This window comes from Chinchilla lanigera, unplaced genomic scaffold (assembly GCF_000276665.1).
Source record: "Chinchilla lanigera isolate Chin_1 unplaced genomic scaffold, ChiLan1.0 scaffold00006, whole genome shotgun sequence".
Taxonomy (NCBI): domain Eukaryota; kingdom Metazoa; phylum Chordata; class Mammalia; order Rodentia; family Chinchillidae; genus Chinchilla; species Chinchilla lanigera.
Window position 1 is genome coordinate 39,982,064 of NW_004955407.1, and position 26,315 is coordinate 40,008,378.

Here is a 26,315-nt window from a genome sequence, read left to right on the forward strand (position 1 = left end):
TTATTATCCTAAGCAGCAAGCACAAACCTGCCTCTGGCCTGGCAGATATGATCCCTGTCTTAAAAGGCTCTTTGCCATACAAACATCCTTGAAAAGCTAGTGTAGAACAAGAGCTGATAAAGCCTCTGCCCAGAGCCACACACGGATGCAAAGGACCAGTGCTGGACTGACTCCTCTCGCCCACACTGGGACCCTCGGCTGACCCAGGTAGGCTGAGACCAATGGGCCATCAGGGCAGCAGGGTCCTGTATGCAGCTGCCCTGGGCCCTGAGGTGGCTCTGAGGTATCCTTTAGGCTACTCAAAGCCTGGGGTACTGGATCCCCAGCAGCAGATGAATAAAAAAGGTTTTCACCAGGCCTGGAGATTGCTCCTTGATTTAAGCCCTTGCTCAGAACTGTGACCTTTGGCTTCCAGGTCCTTTCTTCAGTGCAGTCTCACTTGTGTGGGATGTGTTGCTTTGGACCAATAGTGAGAAGCAGCATGGATCTCAGGAGCTCCAGGTCCAAGTGCTGATGTTTAGTCTTCCCACATACTCTGCTGAGAGCGGAGCAGAGGAACTCTCTGGGCCACGTTCTTTAGAAAGCTGAAAGGTGACTTTCAGATTGCTGTTAGGCTCCTTTAGATCTTTCTAGGGTAACCGGTCTATGCAAACTAGGTCTTGTCTCCCAACCTCAGAAGGCTGTGCACCGCTGCCAGAAATGGCTTAGATTTATAGTTTCCCCCGGAACGTCTCAGTTGCTTCCTGAAAAGTTGCACAGACGTTGGGGTGTGGCAGCTCAGGCAGCACGGCACCACCTTGGAGCATGTTCACAGTGCCGCGATCGGATGCTTATTAGAAAAGCAACTGAGGTCTGGGAGTGCAGGCAAAAGGGTCCCGCCTCTAGGAATCACTCCGGTTTGTTCAGTCCTGCTGTGCCGGCCTCGTGCCACCTCAATGCTGAACTGTCCCATCCTTTTAGCCCTGTGGGACAGGGTACTGGGAAGGTGTCAGGCAGATACTTGGTGTAAACGGAAGCTCCAAGGCTCCTGGAGGTGACCCGGGTGCTGCATGGCCCGCACTAAAGTCCTTGTCCTCTTCAGAGAAGCAGGTATTTTTCAGACTGCTGAGCAGATGGATGCCAAAGAGGAAGCCCGGTCCTTTGACCCAATAGCCATTGCCCATTTGCCCTGTAGCTATTGGCTCCAGGGTAATCCGAGCCTCAGCAATGTCAGACAGTAACCTGCTTACGGACTTGGGCTAATGGGATGATTGCCCCAGATAAACTGGATTAGACAGGCAGAGATTCAGAGGAGATTCACTATTCTCATGCTCAAGAATGATCTTGGAAAGAAAAATCGTCTTTAAAATATACACTGCACCTCCAATATATGAGGTAGGATCAAAATATACAGTGAATGTTTACAGTTCCAAAAATTATTACAGGAAGGGACACATTTCCACAAATCTTCCTCAAAATCCACCACTCCCCCAACACACACAACTCAGTCTATGGTTCTTGCCACTTTGTGAAGCAGCTCTGGAAAGTAGCTCTGGAGTCTTCTTTCCTGAACATCTTCTTGAGACGTGATCATAAATACAGGGAATGCTACTGCTGAGTGCCACCCAATAGAAAGCCAGCTTGAAGAAACATACTGCTGTGCCCTCATCCACCTTATTCTCCAGATCTAGCACTGTGTGGTGTCTGGGTCTTACTCAGAATGATCATGGGAGGTCAACGTTTTGAATGGTTTCAGGACATCGAGGCAGCCAGGACAGCGCAACTAAGGACACTCAGGAAAGAGGACTCCAGAGCTGCTGCAGGACGTGGCAAGAGTGACGGGGAAAGGTATTTGAAGCAAGAGGCGGGGCTTTGAGGGGAACTGGTGGCAATTTGTCATTTACTGTGGTACATTTTTAGTGTGAACATTACCATGTTTTGTGCTCACACCTCGGTACACAGCTCTGCACCCCTGCAGCCAGCAGCAGCGGTGCCCTGTCCGAGAAGGCAGCGGGGAACATTTGATGCAATGCTTGCATGTAGAACTCATTTCACTAGTGATGACATTGTCCTATGAAAGCACTTCATTCCAGAGGCAGACGTAAGGTAGAGGTTTTTATTTTTGTACAGCTCGAGAGAAAAATTTTCAAAAAGTAAACTTCTAAGTGGAGGGAATAGAGCAGTTTCAGATGGATGAAATATAGATCTCGAACTCTTCTCAGAACTAGGCTTTCATTTCTCTTGCATAAAAAAGCAGTCTGTGGGGACCCAAACAATAAACTGTCAGTGTGTATTACATTCTAAAACTATGGCAAAAAAAGAAACGTACCCCTCGTGTGCAGGGACTCATCTACTTTTCAGGCTGGCAAGAGGTCTCCCCTAGATCTAGGACCTGTTTACTTGGGGCTCCTTGTCTCTAAGCAGGAAAATAGTCCCACAGAAAAATACAGAGGAGGAAGAAGGGTTGGAGAGAGAGAGGGAAGGCAGGGAGCGGGAGACGAAGAAGTAGGAATCTGAGTGTGCTCTGAGATGGAGCCAGCCACAGCCGGGGCCGCTAGAAGAACTCATGTCCTGTGTCACCCCAGAAGGCACGAGTGTTGGGTCACCTTTCCTGGTCAGGCCCACAGCTCTGACATAGGGATCTGGTTGTCCTTTCCTTCCAGAGAAGGAGCTGAAGTGGGAAGCTGGCTTTAGGAGTTGACCACGAGCTCTGCCTAAACACACTGTGCAAGGGGGACGGGAGCAGGTTGCGTTTCCCTCTGCTTAGGACACACTCCGCCAGTGAGCGCCGCATGGTGAACCACTGAAATGCAGAGGAAGGAAGACAGAACCCAGATCAGAGGCACGCCACTGCTAGCGACAAGCTCTCCTCTGGGGACAGAGGAGCGGATCGGTGGCAACACATGCGAACATGGCCTGTGGCACATGTAATGCCAGCCACACGGTCTTCTTCTTTTCCCATGTGGCCTGGGGCTACGCGTGTCATCAGCAACTGCTTCCCGTAAAGGGTTGGATGGTGGACAGCTTAGGCTTTGTACCCATACTCTCTCTTCTGTAAGTACTCAGCCCAGCCACGGTGGCTTGCGTGCAGTCACAGATAATATGCAAAAGGGGCATGTGGCATTTGGCCTTCTTCTAATAAAGCTTTACTCATGGAAACAGCAGTCAGCTGGATTTGGGCAGCTTGCTGTGGTTAGGCAAGGATCAGAGGCTTCCCAAGGACTTAGAACTCCCCGGGCCAGCCCTCTGGTGGTGGAGACCAGCCTGCTTCTGCGATCTGCGGCCCAAGAGCAGAAGCAGCGCCCTCTCTGCTCTTCCCAGCCGCACCTGCGGAGTTCAGGGCCTCGGCTTCTCGTTCCTTTGTTAACCTTCGCGAGCACCAAACACAAGCGTGCACAGGAAGGAGAGCCGAGCATCAGCAGGAGAGGAGAGGCGCAGACATGGAAATAAAGGCAGACCACCTTTTCGTTTTTATTTCGCTTAGACAAAATGCAAAGAGTGTCTCATCAAATTAAAAAATAAACAGAAAAGAGAACCAAACTGATTCCCCCCACCCCCTTCACTGACGGCACTCATCCTAATTAACAACAAAAGATCAGATGGAGGACCGGGTTTCTAACGGGAAAGAAAGGTGTGCGGACGGACGTGAGGAGAGCTGTCCCCGCTCCCAAATCAGCGTTCCTTTTAAATTCACAAATAGGCTAATCTCCCCGATTCCTTTCTCGACTCTTCTGTGATAGAACTTCCAGTCAGAAGGTTTAATTCGTCCCCATGCACTTTGTAGAAAATCAGTAAAAACGCAATAGCCTGTGAGGATCATAAAACTGGACTTCTTTCCCAAAAAATCAGATGCCCAGACGGATGGAGCTTGCACTTAGACGGAAAAAAGCAGGAGAGTCTTTGCACTGTCTGTGGTTTCAGTATTTTCTCTGTTTTTTTTTTTTTTTTTTTTAATATATTTTGGCAATTTTCTTTAATTATAAATATTGGAATTCCGTAAAAAAAAGGTAGCTTTGATTGAACTGTTTAAATTGTATTTACAACTGCCGTCCACCATGCTGTGTGTTATACCAGGGTGTAAGACTTGGCGTAAGGATTGTTCCCTTTCAAGTGGCCCCGGGAGTCGAGCAGGGATTCCTGCGAGCTGCTCATTTTAGCCGCTTGTCCCAGCTCGGCCCCTTCTCGCTGAGGTAATGTGGCCACGGCCCCCTGCTGCCATGACTGCCCTTCTCTCGTGGAGGAGGTGGAGGAGGCAGCCTCCAGGGGGATGGGCTCGAGGACCGTGGGGCGCTTCAGGGTCCGACTTTTCTGAGGCTCCAAGCACGCTTGTCCTAAAGTCAGGTCCCTGCTGGTGCCTGGCGCAGCTCGGTTTAACAGGAAGTCCATTCTAAGGTACGGAGGCAGATGGATGAGGTCGCCTGCAAAAAAACACAGAGAGTGAGCGGCTTCCTTCAGGCGGGGCCCTCGCGGACGACCCAGTATGCCGGTGCCAGGCCCTCGGGTTCAGCAACAGAAGTGGCCACTGCTTCTGGGGCCCTTTCCAACACACTTGCTAGCTCTCACCACTGAGGCAGGTGGAAGTCTAGCACCTCATTCCCGTGCACATGAGGAACTGGCTTCTCTATACATTTTCATTTGGTTCTTCCGTGACATATGAGGCACGCTCAAACAATATGTGAATGTTTACATTTAAAAATGTATCACAGTAAGAGACACACTGCCATGCATCCACCTCGGAATCCCCCACCTCACTTGGAACACACTGTCCCACTGTCCTGGCCACGTTGTGCAGCAGCTCTGCAGTCCCCTTTCCTGGGTGTCTTTAGTTGTGCCGTCCTCCCTGCCTTGATGTCCTGGATCGATTTACAACATTCACCTTTTCGCGGTTCATTTTGACTCTGGGGGCAGCCAGAGGTTGTAGGGTGCCAGATTCCGTGAATCAGGCGGATGAGGACATGGCATCTTGTTTTCACGAGCCACCTTTCTGATGGACGGCATCAGCAGCAGCACTCACCATATTTTTGGTCACATCTTGTAAAGACACTGAGGAAAGGGGACTCCAGAGCTGCTGCAGAATGTGGTGAGAATGAGGGGATGAATATGTCCGAAGAAAGGAGGAGAATTTGATGGGATTCGTGGCAACCTGCTTTTTACTGTAATGATATTTTTTATTTAAGCACACACCTTAATTTTGGATCATCCTTTGTACCTGAACCGGAGAAATGGAGCTAACAAGATCGAAACACCGTAGCCAAGGAAAGCCTACGTCAACAGCCATGTGTGCGCTGGGTGCACATCATAGCCACCCGACCCTGAGTGTGACTGCGAGTGCCGGGAGCACTGGCCCTGGGGACAGGCCCAGGCATGCCAGGGAAAGGCTGGGGAGGGCGATCTGCAGAGCTCTGTGGGCTTGGCGGGCTCCTGGACAGCTGTCTGGGAGGGATGCAGGGGAGACACCACCCTGTGTGGCCCCCTTACTGCGCTGTGCCTCCCTCCTGTGCTGGTACAAACGTAAGAACAGTTTAGAACTAGCACCGGCCTCTCCGCTTCCTGTCAGCATCCCTCTCTCACTTTGGCTTCAAGGGTGCCATGGCAACCCACCTCCAGGGCTCCCTCAAGAGCACCCACTTTGGGGAGAAAGGCTGGCTGACGGTGGGGACCGGCCTCTGCCTCTCCTCCGGGGAGATGGGGTCATCACTTCTGCCTCCTTCCTCCTCCTCAGTCTTCCCGGGTGTCCCCAGTCAGCCCCTGCTGCGTCCCCTCTGTCTTGGCATCTGCCTCCTGCAGAACCTGAACAGCCCTGCTTTCTATGCTATTGGTCATGGTGTCATTGGACTGCAGGTCCGGCCCAGCGCTGGCCACCACACTCTGCAGTGGCTCCTTGGTCCTCCTGCTTGCACCACGGCAGCGTCTGGCGCAGCTCAGCTCTTGCTCCTGAGCACTCAGTGGCCCTGTGACCTCCCGATCTCTCCCTGTGCCCTGTCTTCTGCCTCTCCACTCTCCCACGCAGGATCCTTTTCTCGCTGCACCTCCTAAGCGCAGTTCCCCTGTGGCCTGCCCTCAGCCTCTCTGGGAGGGCTGGGCTACCTCATCTCTTTAGAAATATCTCTCCTCTCCACCTTGCTCTCTCCTGAGCCCTGGACTTGAATTTCACAAGAACGATGGGCATTTTTGTGACAGTGCCCACGTTGAGCTCTAAATGTCACAGTCCCCAGCCCATTCTCTTGTCTTTGCTGAATGGGGAGGGGCACTGCTCAGGCTCCAGCCCTGGCTTCCCACCACGCTCACTCCGAGCTCTGCATAACAAGGGCCCCCGTGCCGCATGCAGGGGCAAGTGCCCTGCTCTCCTGGCCTCCTCAGGCTCCGTGACTTCCAGGTGAACAGCTCCGGCCACAGCAGGGTTGGACTGTGCAGACCTGGAGCTGAGAGATGGGTGTTGGGGGAGCAGGGGGGACAGATGGGCAGGATGGGCGAGAGGAAGGCCAGGATGAGCTGTAGAGGTGGCCAGGGGTGACGACCTCAGAATCAGCGACAGGCGGAAGGTCGGGTCCACCGTGCCCAGGCTGAGTCTGGGAAGCCGGGAGGGCAGTGGGGCCATGCTACGGTTTGGGACTGGCTTCAGTGTGTCCCAAGGGTCCACATGTAGGACACCTGACCTGCAGTGTGGTGGTGAGAGGTGATGGGATTCAGCCAGGGCCACATCCTCAGGAGGGACACAGGGTCTAGTCTCCCACTGGTTCCCTGCTTGGGAGGTGGGGAGGTGCTGATCCCAGTGCATGGGCACATTCCCCTCATCTGCCACCACAATGCTGTCTATGCCTTTTGGACTTTGAACCTCCAGCACTGTGAGGCTCAACCAACCTTTTCCTTGGCAATGCTTGCCTGCTTCAGGTATTTTGTTATATAGCAAAAAGAGTGAAATGATGTATGGGGAAATATAGTTTGGTGCAAAAGATGATAGATTTGGTTTCAGGCGTGTTGCGTTTGATGTGTTTGGGGCTATCACAAGGTATCTAGCAGGTGTTTTTTATCTTAATCATGAATCTCTGGCACAAATCTTCCTCACTCTCTGACTCTCAAGTCATCTACAGTTCTTGGTTCTTTTCTGCAAAGTACTCCTTGCTTTCCTTTTCTTCCTACAAGTTCGCACTGTCCACCAAGCTTCCCTCACCCAGCACCGCCAGGCCCTTGGGTGAGAAGCCATGGTGAGCTGAGCGAGGGCGTGACCCCTGGCTGGCACAGTGCGTTTTCAGATGGGCTTGAACCCAGAGCCTGAGAAAAGGCCTCAAGTTCAGCCTCTTGAAGAGGATAACCAGGGAAACAGAAGGAAAGGACAAGCCAAAACAAGAAGGGCACTGAGAATAGATTTCATACAATTTACGGGAGCGTACAAGTTTTCAGAGTGCCATCTTTTCTACTGTTCTTTCTCCCAGAACGAGAGGAAGGATGACTTTATTCCTGGGGACTCGCCAGCCCCATGCCGGCGCACACTGGCATGCCACTCGGTATTTATGACTCAAAGCCCACTGGCATTTTCTCCTTGGCTTTCTCAGGGCATCCTTACCCTATTATGTGACGGCGAGTAATTACACAATTTCATTAAGCCCTGCAGCATGTAATTCACCAAAATGACCCCAGCGACACTGTAATGAAACACACTCTAATTCAATGTTGGCCTCACACCATGAACTGAGTAAAAAGGAAACCCAATGATAAACATCTTGACCATAAATCGGCCTCGACACTCCTGTAAAAGCAAGTGTTATAATTTGGCATTTTTGTGAAGAATGTTTTGGTCCCTTGCTGCACTGGAAGGCTGACCATTCAGGCTCTCATATTGAAGATACAGGGATATCTCACCATGTGGACTAACTTTCTTTCCAAAAGCATATAAGCATTTAATTTTTTAAAAACATGAGACCTTAATGTCATTGAAAATTACTTGTATTCATGGGTGATAATGGATATACTCATTAATCTTCTCTGTTGGGGGTTATTTGCAAAATAAATAATAGGACAGTATTAGCAGAGCTGTCACTGGGAAATAAAATGAAAAAATCTTTCTGCGACGTGAAAAACATTTTCTAGGCAAATCAATATGTTCTAATTGACCAATGTTTGAAATCTGTGGATAAAATATCCAATTTCTTCAAAGTGATTACCTGTCTACTCCTAAGAGTACGAGGAGAAAATTATGCTAATTTGCTCTCTTATTTATTTGTATGATTAATATTATTTGTATCACGTTGTTCAAATATTTGAGAACATGAGGAGAACATTCACCTCCAGGATTGTTTAAGAAGGCAGGTTAAAAATCCCCCGTGCTGTTCCTGAGAACTGACCTCTGTCTTGCTGCCCGGACATGTCTGTAACTCGCTGTAACAGATTTGGGGACCAGATGCCACCCCAGACACTCCCCACGGGATGCTCAGAGCACATTAAATCCCTACAAAGCCATCGCGCCTTGGCCCTGGTGAGTTACAGAACGCGCCGATCTCAGACTAGACAGAAGAAACTGATTGAAATCAAAGCCGTGCTGTCTGCGGCTGCCTGCAGGCACCCACATTAGCTCAGCGATGGAGGCTGAGGGCTGACTAAGGCTGTTGAGGCGTGTAGATCCCTCTGGGCAGGCACAGCTCAGTATCACATTTGTGCAGACTGTGCTCGGTACCGCAGGTTTGCCAAGCATCACTGACTCCCTAGTATCTCTGGAGATCTGGATTTCCAGGCAAAGCCTTGTAAAGCTGCCCAGCACGCTCCTTAGCTTCGCTTTTACAACGTGTGTCTCTCATTGGCACTCAGTGCAACTCTTTGCAGACAACCTCTCAGGGACTCCTGCGATTCCGGGAAGGCAGTAGCAGAGGACTCGGTGGTGAGCTTCGTTCTCGCAGGCACTTTCTGTTCAGCACATCCCAGAGCGTGTGCCGGTCCTAATGCCAGCGGGGAACTGGGCTTCCTGGCAGTACTTCCTTTTCCTGTGTTCTTCAGATGATAACAGGACTGAGGCAAACCATGCAATGATGGCTCCAGACAGAGGAGTGATGGGAGAGGCTGGCATCATCACCCCTGCCCGTACTGTACGGCAGGAACTCCATCTGATCCAACCAGGACAGTGACACAGAGGTGGGAGGACGCTATCTGCCCTGGTCTGACTGGCACAGATCTGGGCGCAGTTTTCTTGTCCAGGAGATGGGATGCTGTGACTCCAGCGTCTCCTGGGGAGGGCTGTGGTGCGAATGCCAGCAGGCAGCTGATGTGAAGACTTTGCCAAGGACAGGGTATGAAGTCAGGGGCTGGAGCTCGGCCACAAGGGGCCAGAAACTTGTCTTCTGCCCCCACTTGTCTGCAGAGGTGTCTCCCCGGACATCTGTGAGGATGACACATCTGAAGAAAGGGTCTTCACAGGCATACGGAGCTGAGATCATCTGGACAGAAGATGATGACAGTGCCCTTACAGAGAAGGGCAGAGGGAGACGTGAGGCACTGAGACACGTGGGGAGGAGGCCACTGGAAAGAGGAGAAAGAAGCCGGAGCGTTGGGGCCATGGCCAGGGCCCACCTGGAGCCGTCAGAGCTGGCAGGGGCAGGCAGGGGCAGGAAGAGGCTCTTCCTTGCAGCCCAGAAGATGTCACTGTGCCAGTGCCTTGACGGAGCTGCTGGCCTCCAGATCTGCTAGGGGAGAGGCTGGAGCCTCTGTCTGTGGCCATCCACCGTGCTGCCCAAGAAGGGCCTTCGGTGGTCCTTGACCCTGGCCTGGGGGTGTTTGGGGCCTCTCCCATGAAGCCACACTTCGTGGACAGAGCTCGGCCTCCACCGACCCAGAGGACCTGGTTTCTCTCCAGGCGGAGCCACCCCATGCCCAAGCCCAGGCAGCCGCTCTGTGGGTGAGGGTGGCATTCTCCTGCCACTCATCCTTCCTTTTCTGCCAGGCCAAGCCCGAGTCACTCTTCTGTCCCTGTGCTCCTTGTGGAGTAGCAGTGGGCACCACGGGGCTGAGCTGGCAGTGCTCCCTGGCCTGGGCTCCTGGCCTCCTCCAAGGTGGGGGGCAGAAGCCGCTTTTACGGTCTCGGTCTCCACAAGGTCAACACACCGCACGGTGATGGGCCGGTGTCCCCCCGAGTCTCCCACGTGCTTGAAAGCCGCAGTGACCAGTGGACATCGGAGGGGCTCCAAGTCCCTGTATTGGGTGACCAGGCCATGGCTGCCCACTGTTAGGTACACGTGCCCTTGGCATCCTGGATGTCAGGTCTGCCCTGGCACAGACCCTCCCAGAGCCCGTCCCCCAGCTTGGCACTCTGCCCCTGGCAACATCCGCTGCGTGGGCATCTGGGGATGAGCTACACCCTTTGCCCTTCTGCTTGCCACCCTTGGCTTCCCTCTGGCCTAATGTCCTCCACATCCTCCCTCCCTCCCTCCCTCCCCCTTCCTTCCTTCCTCCCATGCTAAGCTTTCATTCATGAGGTCAAAGCCACACAGAAGGAGTGACATGCCAATAGGAGAGGACTAAAGAGAAAGACAACGCAAGACAGCAAACAGCACAAGTAGCAAGAAGAGAGAGACTGCGTGTGAGAGTGTGCCCTGGGGGAGGACTGGGCAACAGCCCTGCAGCAGCACAGGGAGGAGGGGAGGGGAGCAGGAAGCATGGAGTCGTGCTGTGTGTCCGCACAACTTCCGTGCTGCGTGTGACCTCTGTGTGCTGCAAACATGGACTAATACAAATCAGAATTGTGGGCTGCAACACAGATGAACAGAACACGTCGACGTGAAGGGAAGACTCCGCAGAGACGGGCGCGCCCAGCACGGAGGGCCACCAGCACGTGGGCACCTCTTCTCGCCCGGGCCTTGGCGACCCTGCTGTGGCCACAGCTGTCCCCGCCACTGCCCTGCCTGGGGGAGCAGCGTTGACTCAGCTTGGAGGAGGAGCCCGAGGCAGCCCTAACGGCACCATCGCGCCTTGTTTTCCGAGAGAGGGCTTCATGTCTCACCCCTGCCACCACTCCCAGGGACCTCTGGTGCCGCAAATGTCTCTAAAGGCGCAGATTAAATAAGTCAGCGTTGGTTTCTCCCTCTGGCCCCAGCCACTGTGCTGGCCGATGCCACCACCCCCTCCTGCAGCCTGCAGCCCCGCAGATGCCCCACACAGTGCTGGCTGGCCTGCTGGTGTGGACGCTGCTCTATGAAAACCCGCTTTCTTCTCTGAAAACCAGGAGAGCAGAACTTGTGGAGCTTCTTGATGCGTTCAGACCCACACGTGGGACTTAACTGTATCTCAGCCTTGGGGCAAGGATGGCGAAATCAGCTCAGAAGCAGAACAGGACCGGATTGCTTCAGAAGCCCTGGGGTGGAGGCGTGTTCTGCCCACCTGCTCTCCCAAAGCGGCACTGCCCCCTGCTTTGGGCCACACTACGGAAATGCTGCAGTCCAGGAGGTCCGTGACTGCATCCTGCTCTGGCGTTGTCCCTGGTCCTGCCACACGCGTGGGTGGGGTGCAACCAGCACCTCCTGATGAGGGACAAGGATGCTATTTGGGACCCTACAAGGCGCAGGACGCCCCACACCACGCCCTGCCTCCGATGTCAGCGTCTGCTGTCGTGAAGCACCGTTTCACTCATCGGAGTTCATCATCCCAGGTGGACCCTTCCATTACATGAGTTCTCCAGGGAACTCTCTGAATCCAGCCAGTCAGGAACTGTCCTGCTTTTGTGAAAAACAGGTCCTGAGCACAGGTCAGAGCTCCAGGCTGTTCTCCCTGGGCACCTGGTTTGGAGGCTGCGCCTCTGCCACCAGGTCCTCTGGGCCTTCTGAGTTTGAGAGCTCCGTCTAGAATCAGACTCAGGGCAGAGTCTACAGTCCTTGCTCAGGTGCCTGAGGCCTGAAAGTGCTTCCTGCTGCTCAGGCTGAGGCTCAGTGTTGGTGTCTGTGCTGGGGGCTGCAGGGTCTGTGCACGCACAAGGGGCAAAAGAAAGCATTTCCAGGGCACAAACTCCGGAGCGCGTCACAATAGCCCCCTCCTCCCTGTGTAAGCCTTTCCCTAGGAAACTGTGGAAACATGCAAATGCTTTGTGAACCTGTGTGAAACGCGAGTGTTTCACCATCCTCAAGGGCTTGCACAGCCCTCGTGAACATGTGAAAAGACGCTCCATCGGTTTCTATCGACTTCTCACAAGGCTTGATGTCTGTGCTTGGACTGATGGAGAAGAGGCGAGGGCCGAGTACCCGAGTTCTAGTAATTTCCATAAAAACCATGGAGATCAGACTCTCATTACCAAAGGGGAGGGTGAAAGCGGCCATGGCAGAGAGGGTCGCACGCAGTTTTAGCTTGACATTAACACTGCAGCATGGTAATGAGAGACTGTAAACGAACCTCTCTTGGTAAAGGGATCTCTATTCCCAAGCAGCCACCAGGAAAAACCCTGAATAAATAATGGGAGACGGATATCCGAGGCGCAGGCTCACAGACGCGGTTATCATTCCTGGCCTGTATGAGAGGCCTCATGCATTTTTAAGGGCTTATCGATACCATGTTCTTCCGACACGCTGGTGAACTTTAAAAACTAGACCGAGGCATGAAGGCAGGTGTTGGGCTGCATGCCGCTCACGGCTCTTCTGAAGTAAAGCAGGTCTGAGTAGAAGCCAAGAACCCTTGCCTGGCACTAGGTGGGCGCAGGGCTCATGAGCGGGGAGGAATCAGGGATCTGGGCCACCTAGGACAAAGACAGATCCAGCCCCTCCCACAAGGCCTGCGGGGAGCCACACGCTCGTGACCCTCACAGGGGGACCTGGCTGGGGCTTGGACCTGCCCTGTCAGGAGGCCAGAAGAGCCCTCTCCACAGGCCTGAACCACTCGAATCAGCCCACAGAGGAGCTGAGTTCACTGCAGCTGAGGAAATCCCGACCGGAAGTGAGCTTGGTGCATTTGTAAGTGGCGGAGGTTGGAGACAGAGACCACGCTCACTGCTGACCTCAGGGCCAGCCAGGTCTCTCGCCCAGAGCAGCGGGAAGTGAACGGGGGCTTGCGGCAGGAGGGGCGCGGCTCTTACAGGAAACAATGCCGAATTTCTTCCCATTGTGGGGCAGGAAGTGTGAGAACTTGGAGCCAAGAGAAGCCTCTTGAAAGATGGTAGTCCCTGTGGGTTTCATCTCACCTTTGAGCCTAGGCCCGGGCCCCCACATTGCATCGGCTCACGCAGAGCTTGCCGGGCTGTGCGCAGATGTGTGTGTGTGTGTGTGTGTGTGTGTGTGTGTGTGTGTGTATGCCTGCCCTGTTCCTGCTTTCCTTTAGTTGAGTTGTGTGTTCTTTCTTGGACTTTCTCCAGATTTACCTGCCCTGTCCCTTAGGACCCTTTCCTGCTGTCTCCGACATGACGAGGGTCTGACGAGTGATCCTCAGCGTGGGGAGTGTTAACTGGACACAAGCCCGCTGAGTCTTGCTGCAGTCTCTTCTGCAGGGAGGAGCCTCCCTCAATCTGAGTCACGCAACTGTATTTTGACAGGGTCTACTTGGATACGAAGTAACTTCTCTATGGCCTTGCTGAGCCTGCTGGGTGTCCCTGGCAGCTCTGAGAGCTGCCTTCAGGTCACTCGGAGGGCCCAGGTGGCCCTGCCTTGCCGTCACTGCTCCACGGATGGAGATTAGAGGCCTTGGGTCCGGGATGGGGCAGGGGAGGCAGCTGCGAAAGGGACAATGCCGCCAAACTTGCATTTCAGGCAAATGGATGCTCAGAAGCCCTGCTGTTCCTTCTGGGTGGAAGAAGACGTCTGCCGGATGCCTGGAATCCCAGGGAGCCCCTGGAAGCTGGAACTGCAAAGGCTTCTCAGGGAGGTTTTGGGGTTTCTAGGCTCCCAGGAAGCGGCCAAGGTGAGTACCTGGGTATGAGCAGAGCAGGCCTGAGCAGCGGGGGTGCACAGGCTTGGCTCGCTTGCTGGTCCTCGGTTTCTCTCCTGGAAGTCTGGGAGTCTGGGCGTCCGCTTGCGCTGCTGCTGCAGAGGGAATTTTGATCCCTGCTGTGAAGGCCGAGCTCATTGCTATCTCTGGCCTTCACCTCCCTCTCCTCTCTGCCAAGGCCGCTGCCTGTGGGTTCTCTGCTGGTCTTGCTCCATCACTCCCTCTGGGAAGCCTTCCCTTATCCTCCTTCCCAAAGCCCCCACTGCCAGTTTCCACGCTCTCATGAACTGTTTCTCTTCTCAACACTTCCCAGGACCCCAGACTCTGCTGCTGGCTCATGCGGTGACCTCCTCCCAGGAGTGTGAGCTCTTTGACAGTGGGATCTCACTGGGTGTCATCAATCTCCATGTCCTCAGCTCCCCAAACTGGACAGGCATTCAGTGGACACTCAAGAAATATGAGCAAAGGAGAACAGGAAAGCCGTGTGGCTGGGAGAAGAGCTGGGCTTCCTCAGGAGGGAAAGAGCCCAGCAAGGAGTGTGTGAGTGTGTGTGTGTGTGTGTGTGTGTGTGTGTGTGCATGATCCATGCATGTGGTCCTGTGTGCACACATGCCTATGCATGCATCTTCTAATGTATTTATGCACAGGCCCACGTGCAAGCATGTTTGCTCACGTATGTGTGTGTGCCTATGCACACATGTAGATATCAAAGATCCTTGCAGTTGAGAGATCTTTTTCCCAGCTTTTGGAGCAACATTCACCGAAGCAACATCAGAATGGAATTGTGGTGGGATCCAAAAGAGAAGAGGAAGAAGGACACAAGACCCAAGTCTTGGGGTTCCAGCTGGAGAAGGGAGGGGACACCACTGTTTGAGAAGAATGAGGAGCAAGGCCTTGGCATTAGGTGGGAGCTGGTACCTGGGCAGGTATCCTGCAGGGGCGAGCATCCTCAGGTGGTGAGACTGACGCAGGCCGAGTGAGGCTAGGGATGGGTTACGTGGCAGCAGAGCTTTTTGGAGCCCCATTTTGATTCAAGAACCAACTCAACAGCCACACAGACTTCGGAGAGACTGGCACTGGGATGACAGCAGAGGATGAGCTGGCCAGGTTGGATGAGAACAGTGCTAAGCGTCACAGACATCGTCTCTTCTTCCGGTCAGGGCTCCTTCAGGTGGGGCTCTGGGCCCGTCTGCATGCTGGGTGCCCCCTGTTTCACTCTCACTCATGACACATGCTTGGGTCTCAAATCAAAACCCATAACTGCTTCAAATCACTGGCTACTGGTGGATCAATAAGCTGGTGGCTGTTTCCAGCCAGAAAACCTCAAAGGCATTCATTACTGGAGAGGCTGAGGTGCAGAACTCTAACCCTGGGCTTCAGAGAGTGCAAGTGTGGGTATCTCTGGGGCCAGTGCCCTGCCTGTGTCCAGCAGGCCAGGCCGTGCGAAGCTGGTGCTGGGAGCTCTGAGTTGACTTCGGGGCTTCCTGCAAGGGCATCTCCCGATTGTGCAGGATAAGCGCCATGAATAAGGAAGCAGCAGTAACCCAAGAATGTTAGAAACTGGCTCACAGCGTCACCCTAAACCAAGAAGGGGCTCTGTAATGGAGACACTGCAAGCTGCCCTGACCCAGAGGAAGAAAAGCTGTCAAACTTTCCAGGGACTTTGTGGAGCAGTGGGGAGTTTGGGTTCCTTTGTGTCCATAAAGGTGAAACGGCCATCTGTAATTGAAGAGCACAACAACCAGCATTTTCCTTAAAATGTACAAGGCTTAACAATTCAGATCTACAGCTTGATTCTGAGGCTTGCCTGATGCTTAGCTACCCACACTTCATGGGGAGCCTCTTTGTCTGCAGAAGCAATTTCCCCTTGCTTTGTGAAGGGAAATCCCAGGCAATAAATGTCTTGATGAAAGTGTGCAAGAAGATGAAGGGGACTTGGATGTCTTCTTTACTACGCTAATCACCTCTGATAACTAAAATGTTTTAACCAATTGGTTAATCTTGACATGACTGTGATCTACTTATCCACACCCTAATGTTTACAAAGCTCATACAACATGCCAGACGCAGTGCTGACTCTATATCCACTGCCATCAGTTCACGGAAGAACATTTCTTGAAGCCTGTGAGCCAGCTGGATACGTGGTAGACCCCGAGAGACTAAGCTGGAGATAACTGAGCTGTATTTCCTGTTTTATCCTCTGGTCAAGTTCATGGAACTTGATTGCAACTTACTGCAGTGAACTTACATCATAGAAGCCTGAGACTGTTGATACTGAAGAGTTGTAAATGAGGACAGAGGCCACCAAGAAGGGGAAGAGCTACTTGTGAGCAGAAAGCTGTCCAGAAGTTTGGAAGACTATGAGCAGAAACAATTGAGGCTGACCTCCTCAAGGACCCAGAGGGGACACAGGGAAGGGGTGTGGCGCAGAAGCATCCGGGGAGTTGCTGCTGGTGTGTACACACACATCCCCTAGTCAGCGTCGGGATACTGCAGCCTTGACCTTCGGTGGACTCTGTTGCACGTGACTGTAGCCATTTTGAACTGTAACTGCCATGGCCGCACTGAGAAGTCCTGGCTGGTGCCATCTGTCAGATGCAGTTTCCCAGTGAACTATGGATACAAAACCACCGGAGGGGAACATGCAGTTCCTGACCAGACCCTGCAGCAATGTGCCTGACTTTCTGATGTTAGCTTGAAATAAACCAGGTGGGTACACTGAGGCTGGGATGGACTTAATGGGCAGCTGTCTTTTGACCCAAATCACAGGGATCCCACAGGCCTTGCTGGCACCAGGACCGTGTTTCTGCCAGTAAGTCCCCAGTAAAAGTGCAGTCAGTTTTGAGGTCAGCCTGGACTTCACAAGTGACTTAGCAAGACTCTGTCACAAAATAACAAATAAAATGGGTCAGGGATGTAGCTCGGTGTGAAGACCTTGGGTTCCATCCCCAGCCCCACGAGATAGAACAGAGCAAAACAAAACAAAGCAAAGCGCCAGCCTATGCAGTGGGAGCTCTGTCTCCCCTTCTCTTCTGTCTCACCGTGTCTTCAGATCGGTCCCCAACAAAGGGACTGGGCTGCTCTGGAACATATTCCATACCCCACGCTGACTCCAGTTGAATTATAAAGAAGCAGTGGAAAAACTTTCTAGGGTGAAGCATTTTTCTAAAGCATATTAAATGCACAATAATAGTACAGTCAGCTGGGATAGACAAAACAAAGTTTGTGGACATTAGAACTGGACATTGATTTAAGAAATTATTCATACCTAAAGTTCTAAAATCACTGTACTCTAAATAATATATTAAGCTGATAGTCACTTTGTTGTGATCTTTCAGCTGCTCTAATGGATCCAGACAACAAAGTACAGACTTTGAAAAAATATTAGGCCAGCAATGTGGACAATACATTATCCAAAAGAAATGTCAAGCTTTTAATTGTTTAGAGGACTGTAGAAGTAGGACAATCACCCAAGCTCCGGCTCACGCCCTGCCGGGTCACACCCAAAGGCAGGTGATGGCCACGTTCTCAGACAGAGCAGGCAGGAAGTGCTTGAATACCAGTGAAGTGGGCACTTTCAGGATGGCAGTGGCCACTGAAACGAACCACAGCAGGGAGGAAGAGGAGGCTGGGTGCACACCTGTGGTCATCAGCTGGATTCTAACAATGGGCTCAGCTTGACGCCAGCAGAAACAGCATCCGGTACTGCCAAGCAACTCTTCTGATGACTACTCATCACAGTCTGGTTCTGAATGCCCCCCAAAGCTCAGGTGTTGAGGGCTTGCTCCCCACCCCGACACTGCTCCAAGACGAGGCCTACAAAGGTGTCCAGATCATGAGGGTGCAAACCCTGCCAACCAATTCTTCCCTGATGAGTCCCGATCTGAATAGGTTCTTAGGAGGTGAGGCCTGGTTGGAGGAAGCAGATCCCTGGGCTGTTCCTTTGAAGGGAACATTCTGTTCCCAGCACTCTCCTCCTCCTCCTCCTTCCTGGATGCCATGAGGTAAGCAGCTTTCCTCCCCCCGCCCTCCTGATATGATATTTCTGAGCTGGAGCCAGCAGACCATGGACTGAAGCCTCTGAAGTCCTGAGCCCAACCAAACTTTTCTTCCTTTATGTCCTTTCTCTTAGGTGTTTTGTCGCTCTGGTGAAAAGCTGACTAACACCTTCCTTTACTTGATCAGTGCTACCTGCCTCATGCTCAAACCCAATATGTAGGCACCAGTGCTATACCCACTTTACAGACGCAGCTATGGAGGCTGAGTGGGGCTGCACAAGATGTCTACTCACTCATTTTCTCCTCTCTGTCCTTCTCATCTTTAGGGGCAGCTACAAAAAGCCATGACATTTATCGTGTACTTTTCTGCATTTGCCTTGTAAATAAATGCCAACAACAAAAAATACTTGAAATAAAAACACCCACCAATAACAGCTCATCCTTTCCCCTGCGGAGGCAGAGAGAAGGAAAATAAATGAAGCCATCATTCCTTATTGTATGCTGGCATGAATCTTGAGTCCTTTTGGAAGATTACTTGCAGGATAGACAATTCTTATTTTATGTATTTTTATGCATTTATAAGACTCATTTCAGCTGGGCCTTATGCCACGAAGCCCAAGAGAACTGCAATAATTCAAAAGCGAAGATAAATTTTTGAAATAAAACCAGCCTAGTGGTTCTGAAAAATGGGTAAAATGAGAAATCAAACTGGATTCAACAAGACTGGACAATCCACAAAGGAAAGTCTACAGACAGCTGGCTATTTCAGACTGTAAAAGCGATTCTCCAGACGAGAACTATGAGGCCACCGTGGGCTGGATTCAGTCTGGAGGTTTGTTTTACTTGTGCTGTGCAGTGGTTTGCAAATACCAGAGCCAACACTGAAAGCTACAAGTTTCCATATAAAACCAAGATTTCCTGCCTTTCTTAAAAACACAAGCTCAGAGGAGGCCTCCATTTCCACCTGAGGTCAGCTAGCAGGACCCTGTCGGTCTTTTTCCTTTAGAGAATCCATCCCTGAACTCTTAGACTGCCCCTGACCTCCTCACCCACTGCCCCTGCTGGGATTCTTCCTCCTGTGCATTATCCACCAGTCCGCAGCAGCTGTGCCCATGCAGCTCACTTGCGATCTGGGACTATCTGCACCTGGCCACGCTGAAGATCAATTGCTCCTGACCCCCATTTACCAGTTCTTGTCCCCCGAGCTTCCCAGGGAAGCCAAGCTCTGGGTGAGACCTCCAGCCTCTTTGAAGCCCTCACCGGGATGGGCTGATGGCACAGTCCACCTTTGTAACATTCTTCTCACCAAGCAGGGGCATGTTCTTCTTGGGGACCCAGAACCTTGAGCCTTGTGACTGCTTGGCAATAGGATATGGCGGGCATGGTGCTGGCTCAGGGCTGAGTCTGGATGTGGGCTGAGTGTGTCCCCAAGGATGTGTGTGTTGAAAGCTTGTTTCTTGGTGTGGTCATGTTAGGAAGTGCAGGCTTTGATGAGGTGGGGCCTCGTTGGAGGCCACTGGGTCTGGGAGGTGCTTCCCCTGGAGTGGATTAAAGTGGCTCCCATGAAACTCTGAGTTCCTTTACTCCAATAAACTCCCCGCTCTGGCTTCCTGTCGCACTGTGTTACAACTTCCTCCCTATGTGTGCTTACCGTAACTCTCTACATCATGAGGTCCTCAGTAGAGCTGAGCTGATACCAGCTCCATGCGCTGAACTCCAGACCAGGGAGCCACATAAACCTCTTTCTCTGTAAAGTACCCACACTCAATATTTTGATACAGTAATGGAGAACTGACTGACACAGTCAGTTTCCAGGTCAGCCTCAAGAAACTTAATATTTCCACTCTGTCTCTTGACCCACTTGCTCTTAGAACTCAGTCACCCTAATATGAAGACACTCCAGTCACTTTGCAGACAGACTTCCATGGGAGAGCACCACCCACAGCGACTTCGCCAGGCGAGCGAGACACCCTGGATGTGGATTTGAACCCCTCTCAACTCACGGTCCTCTCTGGGCTCTGACCACATCTCAGATGCATGAGCAAAATAAATGACTGCTATTGTCTGTAGTCAGTAAGGAGCTGATTTATTACACAGAACCCTTGCTGGGTCTGAAGACCAAGAAAACTATCTGAACAGATGAGTGTGAACCGGGAAATGACGGGCCCCAAGCGACGGTCCCCGTGAACCCCCTCACCTGGCCGATGTGCCTTTGGAACTGCCATGTTCATCACTCGTCCTCCATCCTGAGGTTTGGGGGGAGAGGCCGTGAACCTGCAGATCCCTGATTCAGAAGGGGTGCTGGAGGTCAGACTGTCCGTGTACTCATTTGTCCCTGCCGTCAACTGCTCGGATGACGTGTCTGAGATGAAGCACTCGGTGATGGTGAACTTGGCGTGCCTCAGCTGCTCTTCCATCTTGGCGTGCTCGTAGGCCCGGGCCAGCTCTTCGTAGGTGGAGGAGGCACTTTCTGTGGAGACCATGCTGCTCCGCGCTCGATCTGCACCAGGAAGAGAGGAGGAAGGTGGGTGACTCAGCTCCAGCCTAAGTTGGAAGCCCCTGGATGCCTTCCCTGCTCCGCCCCCTTCCCAGTCCCTGTCTCATCTGGCAGCAGTCCTGTCACTCAGAGGCTAATTGCAGAAGCCTCTGCAAATTCAGCTCGGGGAACCCTGGTTTCAGTGGAATCACGGCAGTTGGATGTCCCAGCCTCGGACATTTCCATGAATAAGTCATGTATCCCCTGAGAGGAATTCTGCTTCCAGTGCAAAGAACTGGAAATGTGGAGCCAAGCTGCTGCAGCACCCCACCCCCACTGGCAAATCGATCTGCACCGCAGAGACATTTTAATTGGCAGGGATGGGGGAGCTCTGCTCTGCAGCTCTGCGGGCCTCTGCTTGGGAAGGAGGACGTGAGAATGCTTTGAAATGAAGATGTGCTTTGCAGGGAAGCTGGACACTGGGCAGAAGGGTTCCCAGCCCCTGGCGCTCATCTTTTCCTACCGTACCCTTTCTAGGGACTAGAAAACAGCCAGGACAAAAACCGGTGCCAATGTGCCCTTCAGGGAGGCCACGGCATCTTGGTCAGAAAAATCCCTGTGTTTTAAACCAACTGAAAAGTTTTGAAGTGACCTGTTTGGAACTCTGAGACTGTAGAAGGAATAACAGACACAAAAATAAATCCCCACGGTGAGGCTCCACCTTTGGAAGGCTGTTTTTGAAGGATATCACCAAGATTAAATGAAAAGTGAGTATTAAAATTTCCTACAGCAATTAGGTTCAGATATAATTTCTCTTCAGAATTTAAGGAGGGGCGGTGGGCAACACAGCACTATTCTTAGGCCCTGTCTTCTCTCCTGAGCCTGAGGCTGTGGACCAGATGACTTACCTCATCACTAACCCTGGCTCAGTTTGGGACCAGCCCATGCTCCCCACAGAGGCTGCTGTGACCTCGCAAACAAGGCCAAGAGCGCCACCTTCATCCCAGAGGTGGGGCGGGTCACACGCCCCCATCGTGTGCTCAGCAGTCACGGCACTCGTGTGGGAGAGGCTGAAGAACATCCCTCTTTCTGCAGCGGGGTGAGAGGGAAAGGCCGGGCGCTGTCCCCTGAGCCGCACCTGTGTCTTGGGAGGGGCTGACACTGTAGCTGTCACTCTCCTTGTCCACGGAGCCCGTGGCCCTGGGCGTGGGCAGCCTCCAGTCCGTGGTGAGGGTGTGCGCGGAGATGGTGGGGTGGGGTCGGTTGAGGGTCCACTGGCTGGCGTAGCGATTCCGGGCGGTGGGCCCCGCCTTTGCATTCCTCCGGGTAGTGGGATCTGTGAAGAGCCAGGCAGGCACAACGTCTGTCACAGTCTTCAGGAGAAAGCGGTCAGCTGGGGTCAGGGGTACGGGGCAGTTGTCCCCACTCAGCCCTCCCTGCCACCCACGCCTCCTGGGAAGTACCCTTGGCCTTTCCTGTGCAGAGCACTCTGCCCCGGCTCTGAGGCCTGTCACACTTATCAGTACTTACGCAGGGAGGAAGCCCCTTGGGGGAAGAATGCATAGCTGAGTGCAGATGCTGTAGCTCTGGGCCTTGCTGTGGCCCTTAGTTATTCTGTTACCTGATGCACATTCATTTAAGCTTCTGAGGATCAGCGTCTTCTGTGAGTTTCAAGAGAGCTTGGCCAAAGGTGCTCAAACGTAGATTCCTTCCTAAAGTGTTGTTACGGGGTGAAATATGTTTCCCTGGCAGTATGTTCCTATCCCAAGCTGGGTCACGCAGAATGAGATCTGGAAAGTCCCATGGATGTCCCTGCTTAGGATGAGGTCATGCTGGAGCAGCGTGGCCTGAGTCTAGTATGACTGGTGCCCTAAGCAGCAGCAGATAGAGGAGGGAATGCGCCACGCCAGGGTGGAAGAGACATGGAAGCACTCAGCTTGGAGCAGAGGATGGCCAGGGGTCGCAGGTTTCAGACAGGGGCAAACCTTGATTTTGGACTTCCAGCTTCTGGAGCTGGAGACCATAACTCTCTCTTCTCTCCAGCCACCCAGGCTGTGGTGCCCTGTTGCCACAGCCCTCAGAGCTGAGCGCAGTACTGAGGCCTCCAGTTATTGCTGTCTTGGGTATACTACTTGCTTCAGCTGTTACCCAGGTGCTGAGCCCTTCACAGAGCGGAGCCTGTCTCTGTCACGGAGCTATCTATGCAATGGCAGAGATGCCTTGGTTTATGGAGCATGGAGATCAGAGGGATAGATGGCCTTTGGGTGTCACATGCTTGCCATCCCTCAAACACAGAGGTCTGTGTGCAGAAGGCTGCTGCTGGGCAGATTTTGTTTTCTCTGAATTTGGCAGCTAAGGTAGCAAGGGGGTGGAGTGGACTGAATTTGACTCTAGAGAGCTGAGAACAGGAACTTCTGGCCGCAAAGAATTTGGGAGCCTAGAGTGGGCCATGAGGCTGCCATTTTGGAATTGTGCAGAAAAGATGGTCAGGCTCGTGACCTGGAAGATGTTTCGAGGCCCCAGCCTGAAGGTTGTCTATGGTCCCACACGAGTCTTGCCCCTTGTGAATTCTCTCCTTCTCAAAAAGGAAGCTGTGCAGTTACATTTCAACATGGTCGGGCCTCTTCCAAACGCAGCAGGCTCTTCATGCTCAGCGTGAATGCAGCGACTTCAAAGGAGCAAAATCTAGAGGGACACGGCTGTGACAGGGCCGAGCTGGCTTAGCTACCTGCTGCCAGGAGCAGGGTTCACAGATGCAGCCGCAGAGCCTACAGGCATCTCCGGAACCCAGCGTTTCCGGAAGGAATTCCTATAGCCTTAGGTCCCTTTATCCATGAGCAATGGATGACAAGTGACACAACTGCAAGGTGACGACAGTGGCGTCCAACACCAGCTTCTGCCTTTTGGTTCACGTGCTGCCTGCTGCTTGGCCGTTGAAGGTTTGTACTGCGCAGTCTGTGTAACCACGGCTCGTTTACGGCTCAAGCTGGAGCATGAACGCGGGGGAGCGGCAAAGTGACTTTCTGTGCAGACGGAAGATTCTCCTCTTTGAAAGTTTCTGGGTATTGGACTTTGAACCAATCCATCATCCTACCATGCTGCAGAGGAACCTGAAGAGGGCCCCAAATCGATACCTTCTGAGATTTCTTAGGTCATCAAAATACTCAGTCTTGTGCATACTGTCCAGGGCATCGATTTTTAGACACATTTCATCCTTTACTTGCAAAATTCCATGGAAGATTTTATTGGAAGGTATTTTTTTGGCCTTGATTAGAATGCAAATGAGCTATGCCCGAGTGCAGAGTGCCTCTGTCCTGTGCAAGGTGTGAATGATAATTGTGTTTCCCCTCTGAAATGCTGGGAAAGAGGTCCTCCGCGGGGCAGAAAGACACTGTCAGGGGCAGGAGGCTAAGTGTCTTCCAGGCACTATCGAGTTGATAAGTGAAGCTGAAATAAGTGCAGCTTGTTATTTAAATGCTAATGAGTCTTTTCCAGAAAATTACCCAGCCCTTTGCATAAGTTTTGAGGAGTTTCATTTTTATTCTTCTTTAAGATTCTTGCAGCTATAGCTGTAGATCATTCTGAGCCTGTCTTCTCCTGGCCTGGCTGTGGGGCGCAGCTGGATGGCCCCACAAGGACTTCCTCCAACCCCTTGCCCTCACCTGAGTGTCCTTCCCTTGAGGTCCTCTCTATGGGCAGGACACAGGTTCCCGGACCCATGGTCCCCTCCTCCCTGAGATGGCCCTAAGTGGAAAATTCCACCAGAAAGTCACGCATGAGTCAGCCCCTATGTAAAGCCATGACCCTTTTCAAGTTAATTTTGTGCATTATTCTTTTTTTCCTAGATGAGTACAGTGTTACGAGTGGCCTGATAATGTTGAAAATATAGGTCATGTTATTAATTTCCTGAACTACAGCCTGCAGCTCTGTTCTGCATAAGTTCGACATTCTAGAGTCCAAATTGTCTCAGTATGAGGGTACTTGACACATTTTTTTTTTAAAATCAGGTTTCTGGAGCCACGGTTTTATACCTGAAGTGAACTCTGTATGATAGCTTCTGAGACAGCAGCTCAACTAAAATTTTAACTTGGGTTCCACACAGTGGCGTCTTTTGTATAACTTGCTAGCTCTTCATTCAAGCAAATACATGTTGGGATTTAGTTTTCCTGCATGGAAAGCATATTGTGAGGGTCCCCAACTTTCCAATATAAATGAAACATGGCAACTGAATATCAGGTTTGCTAAGCAGCCAGTGAGTGAGAGGGTGAGTGGTAAAAATAGCTCTCGGCCATTCCACGGCATGTCTAAACCTGCATTGCTTTTGCCCATTGAATCAATTATTTTAATTATCCAGAAGTCAGGATGAGAGAGGATTTTGTGGGTAATAGGGTTACAGAACATGTCCTGTGTCCTGTGATCAATGTAGTAATCTGTTTTAATCCCCGACTGTTGGTTTCCATGCCTCCGCTTTACATGAATTGACCAGCTGCCACATCAACAGCATGCATCTGGGAGATGAGAATGCCCCCTCACTGAACTAACAAATACTGATCAAGGGCTCATTGCAGGCTGTGCCACTGGACACACTGTAGCCACCCGGTATTCAGGAGTTTCCTCTGATGCTGCTTCTAGGACTGCTCTGGGTGAGAGTGTGACTCAAATTCTTAATGATATAGATATAATCCATGCTTTAAATTTCTTTTGTGTGTGTGTGTACAAAGCCCCTTATGTAAAGCGGCACCGTGTTTACATATAACCTGCATGCATCCTCCATAGACTTTAAATCATCTCTAGATCCCTAGTACAATGTAAACAGTCATACTGTGTTGTTTAGGGACTAATCCTCTTTTGATTGGATGCACAGGTACAAATCCTACAGATCTGGAAGGTTGCCTGTGCAGACACACATCCACACACCCACCCATACACACACCCACACACACCCACCCACCCACCCCCCCCCACACACACACAGGCTGTGTGTGGTTAAGGGCTGGGCTTTGGAGTGAGGCAGCTGGGTGTGAAGTGGTTTCATCCTTCACTCGCTGTATAACTCTGGCCAAAGGACTTAGCGGGTGGGCCTGTCCCCTTCTCCTCTGCGGCTGGGGACATCCCTGCCTCCTTTAGACTTGAATGACCTGGACCTGGCAGGCCGCCTGGCACAGGGAACGCTTCAGGACACCATGGGGTCTCAGCCGCGAAGCTTGAGCAGCCGGTGCCAGGCCAGGCACAGAGCAGGCCCTGAACTAACTGGGAAGACGGCAGTAAGAGAGCTGGTGGGCTGATAAAGAAGCCTGAAAAGTCAGTGTAGAGGGGATGGGCTGGTTAGGAAGGATCCAAACTCAGTTTAGAGGGTGGACAGAAAAATAACCATTAAAAATGGCAAAGCCATTGCGAGAGAATGCTGTGCTCAGAGGAGGCGCACGGTACACGGTAGAGGAGCAGGACGAGAGCTGCGTGCTGCCCGTGTCCCGGCCCGGCACGGACGTGCTTCCTCTCCTCCGTGCCCAGTGGCTCTGCACCTGAGGTTCCGCCAACCGCAGCTCAAAAATCTCCAGAAAAATGTGTCTGTACCAACCGCATGGAGACTTCCTTGCCATCATTCCCTGGCCGATGCAGGGACTGCACACAGCATTTGCCTCGCCTTGGGTACTGTAAGCAATTTACACGTGATTTAAAGCAGCCGGGAGGGTGTGTGCAGGACAGCCTTGTGGCCTTGAGGGACAACTGTATGGCGAGCGCTTGGCCGACGACGCTCTCTACCATGCATAAGTGAACGCAGGAACGATTTCCAGGTAAACACGACGAAAAGAGAGTCACAAACACTCGTCATTTCCCATCTCCTTATACTCCTGCCTATTTTGCAAGCAGAAAAAACTGATCTAAAATGTCCTCAGCATGATCTTGTCGGCAAATCTCTACAAACACGCGGGGAAGGAATTCTGAACCTGCCAGAAGAGAAGCCCGTGGCTGGGTGA

The 26,315-nt window shown here is 52.1% G+C and overlaps 1 protein-coding gene across 1 annotated transcript in view; it reads right to left on the bottom strand.

The window, feature by feature from the left end:
• Positions 1-3,437: 3,437 nt before the first annotated feature.
• The window catches only part of Dscam (Down syndrome cell adhesion molecule), a 487,830-nt gene continuing 464,952 nt past the window's right edge, over positions 3,438-26,315 (bottom strand). The window contains exons 31-33 of the mRNA XM_005375986.2: positions 21,476-21,673; positions 20,059-20,361; positions 3,438-4,397 (exon numbers count right to left, since the gene is read on the bottom strand). Coding sequence (XP_005376043.2) covers positions 4,045-4,397; positions 20,059-20,361; positions 21,476-21,673 — 854 coding nt within the window. The 3' untranslated portion in view covers positions 3,438-4,044. The remainder of the gene's footprint in view (positions 4,398-20,058; positions 20,362-21,475; positions 21,674-26,315) is intronic.